Source organism: Nicotiana tomentosiformis, chromosome 3, assembly GCF_000390325.3.
Source record: "Nicotiana tomentosiformis chromosome 3, ASM39032v3, whole genome shotgun sequence".
NCBI lineage: Eukaryota > Viridiplantae > Streptophyta > Magnoliopsida > Solanales > Solanaceae > Nicotiana > Nicotiana tomentosiformis.
Window position 1 is genome coordinate 43,660,439 of NC_090814.1, and position 3,771 is coordinate 43,664,209.

General features: G+C 34.4%; 1 protein-coding gene across 2 annotated transcripts; it reads right to left on the bottom strand.

Moving 5' to 3' along the window:
• Window positions 1-1,543: 1,543 nt before the first annotated feature.
• Window positions 1,544-3,207, bottom strand: LOC104093438 (uncharacterized). 2 transcript variants are annotated; one of them, XM_009599183.4, is made up of 4 exons: window positions 2,892-3,207; window positions 2,304-2,713; window positions 1,988-2,205; window positions 1,544-1,915 (listed from the first exon to the last, which is right to left on the bottom strand). In XM_009599183.4, exons 1-4 carry the CDS (start codon window positions 3,081-3,083, stop codon window positions 1,761-1,763), a joined length of 975 nt encoding a protein of 324 aa, XP_009597478.1. In that variant the 5' UTR covers window positions 3,084-3,207; the 3' UTR covers window positions 1,544-1,760. The 2 variants fall into 2 exon arrangements, with proteins under 2 accessions (XP_009597478.1, XP_009597477.1); XM_009599182.4 differs by having other exon boundaries at window positions 1,544-2,205.
• Between the last annotated feature and the right edge of the window lie 564 nt (window positions 3,208-3,771).

Here is a 3,771-nt window from a genome sequence, read left to right on the forward strand (position 1 = left end):
ATTGACCCCAAAGTCAACTATTGGTAAAACGTATGAACTCCTAAACCTCCAAATTATCAAATTTTGGCAAATAGGTTCAAAACCTTCTAGGAATCTCCAAAACCAAATCCAAACATACTCCTAAGTCCAAAATTATCATACAAACCTATAGGAACCCATAAATCTCGATTCTAAGGTCATATATTCAAAAGTCAACCATTGGTCAACTCTTACAACTTAAGGCTTCCAAAGTGACGCTAAGTGTTCCAATTCACTCCCGAATCTGTCCGAAACCAAACGGCCATCCCCGCAAGTCACAAAACACAAATAAAACTATGATAAGTATAAAATAGGATAACAATGTTCTAATACTCGAGACGATCAGCCAAGTCGTTAATTGTTACTGTCGATTAGACCTCTAATTCTTTATTATTATTATTATTATTATTATTATTATTATTATTATTATTATTATTATTATTATTATTATCATTATCATTATTATTATTATTTATTGGGGGCATTTCCAAGACAAGTTGCCCCTGCTTCATTAAGAAACAATTAGGTTTTTCCTTTTTAAATAAGTGAATCAACTGTATTAAATAATAGAAATTATTTTATTCTTTGAAAAGATATTGTTTTGAAGTTTTTTCCTAGTTATTATATGTGTTTTGAGAATGACAATGGAATTAGTATTTGGCAAAAAAATATGTACCTATAAATAATCTATGAAAGTCTGATGTTTGATAATGACGTTTTTGTTATATGGTAGAATTATTGCCACCTTTGTGTTTTGAGACAAATAAATAAGTCGTTATTTGCTTCTGCATCACACTCATGTATTATCCACTTGATTAAGTGATATAAAAAATCTTAGAGCAGCATCGATGAACCTGAAGAGACTATTCTTCATTTGATATGTCTGTATGACCATTTGGCTCAAGGTTGTCCCACATAGCTATGCTCAATAGCATACAATCATGTAATTGATGCAATATATTTTACCATCCTAATTGAATTTTTTGGTTATTATTTCAGTGTTGTGTTGATTTAGAAGACAGATTTAATTATGCATTTATCGAACTATCGTCAGAGAGGGGATACAAGAGGATTCAAAAGTAGTAAGTTTTGAAACCCCTTAGTTGTTCACTTAATTAGATTTTTTTTAATCAAGGGGATTTAATAGATTAAATATAATTTAAAAATTAGTATTTGTCATATTTACACGTCGTATTTTTTTTTTGGCGAAAGAGCAAGAGAGTCCCCTTTCTTCAATGTTGCTCCGCCCCTAAAGATATTCGTACATCGCATAAATATAGAGACTAGTAAATTTTAAATAAGCAAATCTATAGTCAGTGTGGTTCAATTTTTTTTCGGTTACTTATTGCTTAAACCAAAACCAAATCAATTTTGATCAGGTTTTACAATTCAAATCCAAAATCAAATCAAACCAAAAGAATATCGACTTTTTTTGTCGACTTGATTCGGTTTTTGGATTTTTCATGAACACCTCTACTCGAGGCTTTTGTTCCTCGCTAAAGACTAAAGAAAATTCGACAATAAATTGGAGCACAACTACCATCTTTATATATATAACACATGAAGAGAAAAGACCCCTTATGAATAAATCCAAGACCAATCTTTATACTACAGTAATAACATGTGGCCGTTGCTCCTCATTCAAATCAAAAGTAAATTATGCTCGACATGAAATTGGGCCATAAGAATCTTCTAGGATCTATAATTAATTCGAATAACCCTCGAATTAATTAGCAACATCATCAAGAGCAATCTTCTAGTATGCTAACAACCTGGAACCTTTGTTCCCGACTTAGATCTAAAGGAAATTCTACAAGAAACTGAAGAACAAGGTCCCCTCTCCTAGTGTCTTCTTTAGGTTTAGGCATGCCTTGGCCTGGTATGATTTTCTCAAAACCTGAATAAATAACTTGGTCAAATGACATAGTCATATCGTCTCCACCCAAAAGAGGTACAGTGATTATACAACCTGTGAGAGCCTGGACTAGAGGGACTTCAACTCCAAGCACCAAGTCATCTCCTTCTCTCTTGAACAATGGATGTGTTTTCTCATCAATCGAGAAGACTATATCAGCTGGAAGCGTGCCTGGTCTCTCATCCCCCTTACCTTCAAATGTAATTTTTGTTCCTCTTTTCCATCCTGGCCTTACCTTTATTGTTACAACTTCATCTTCTTTAACAATAAGCCTGCAGGAACATCACCATCATGTTTTCGTTAACTATATTTTTAATTTGAAAACGTTAACTTCCCTGTGGTTGGAAAGGAAATTAAGTTAGATAAATACCCTGTGGTTGCAATGACATCTCTTGTAATGATGACCTTCTTGACGCATCCATGGCACAACTCCTCAAGGGTACATTCGAGCTTCTTCTCGATTGGCTGAGGCTTTCTCCTGGAAGTCGACTGGGAAAAAATGATAGGAGGGGTTGTGTTTCTTTTGCTCGCTACTTTGAATAGGTTTGGGGTCTGATCTGATATTGGGGTGCCAGGAGTGGTGGGTGTGCTGGCTCCACTCATCGAAAAACATGGTATGAAAGTGTAAAAATCTACTGTTGGACTGATCCGACTGGTCGTCCTTGAAAGGAGCGTGGGGCTTGAAATTTGTAACTCATCCTCATCTGAACTCTTTCTGGGTGTTTTTGCCACATCACTTTTCAATAAGTTTTCTTCGTCTCTCTTTTTCTTGCTAAGAACCTGCAGATTTTGTAATTCTCACATTATTATGGCAATATTCATATAGGTAGAATAATTATTGTGAAACCTTTCCAAGGAATTAAATGCAATGTATAGTCTTTTTTCTTTTGATATTTTAGTCAATAAATTCATCGAATGGCTTGACAAATGAGGCATATATATCAGGTTACGTACGTACCTTGTAGGCCTCATTGATGGATCTAAACTTGTCTACGGCTTCAGCTTGGTTGGACGTGTTTCTATCAGGATGCCATTTCTTGACAAGATGTTTGTAAGCTTTGCAAATATCTGTGAGGGATGCAGATTTTGAGATTCCAAGAATGCCATAATATTTTGCGGCCGAAATCGGAGACTTGGTCGATTCTCCCATGTCACACACAATTTTTATAAGTTTCCTGTTAGAAGCTTAAAATTGTGGAGAGAGAGAGAGAGAAAGGAATTGAAAAAGGAGAAATTTTGTGAAAATGAATGTAGATAGAGAGGGTGACAGTGTCAGGACAAGTGTGTGACAGGGGGGAACGTAACTTAAGAACGGATCATTTACTTTTACGAAAAACTTGGCCTTCATATTCTTATTATTCTTAAGTTTGTCCTCTACCTCCGAACATATAGGACCTTTTACTATTATCAGTACAATAACAAGTATGAATATGATACTATTCAACTACAGTAAAAGATTATAGAATAGAAAAAAATGTTCGTTATGCTCCTATAAAAGCTGATATTTACAAATCCGATCACTCTTTCCATTTCAACTTGTTGTATTTAAATATTTGTTTACCCTCAGAATCGGATAACAATTAAATTTATAAGTGCTTTTAAGGATACGCGGATTAATTTGATACAAAACGATAAATTGGATTAACCAAAACAAATAGAAATACAGTAAATACAAACCACGCGGGGAGGATGTCTTCAGCCTTAGAGAACTATTTGCCCTCGATCCGGGCTCACAATGGTCAATATTGATGAATGAAAGAAAAGTTTAGAATAACAGTGAAAATAATAGTATATTGCATTGGAATGCATGTTACAACGTGTCTAAGGAATTATCAGAC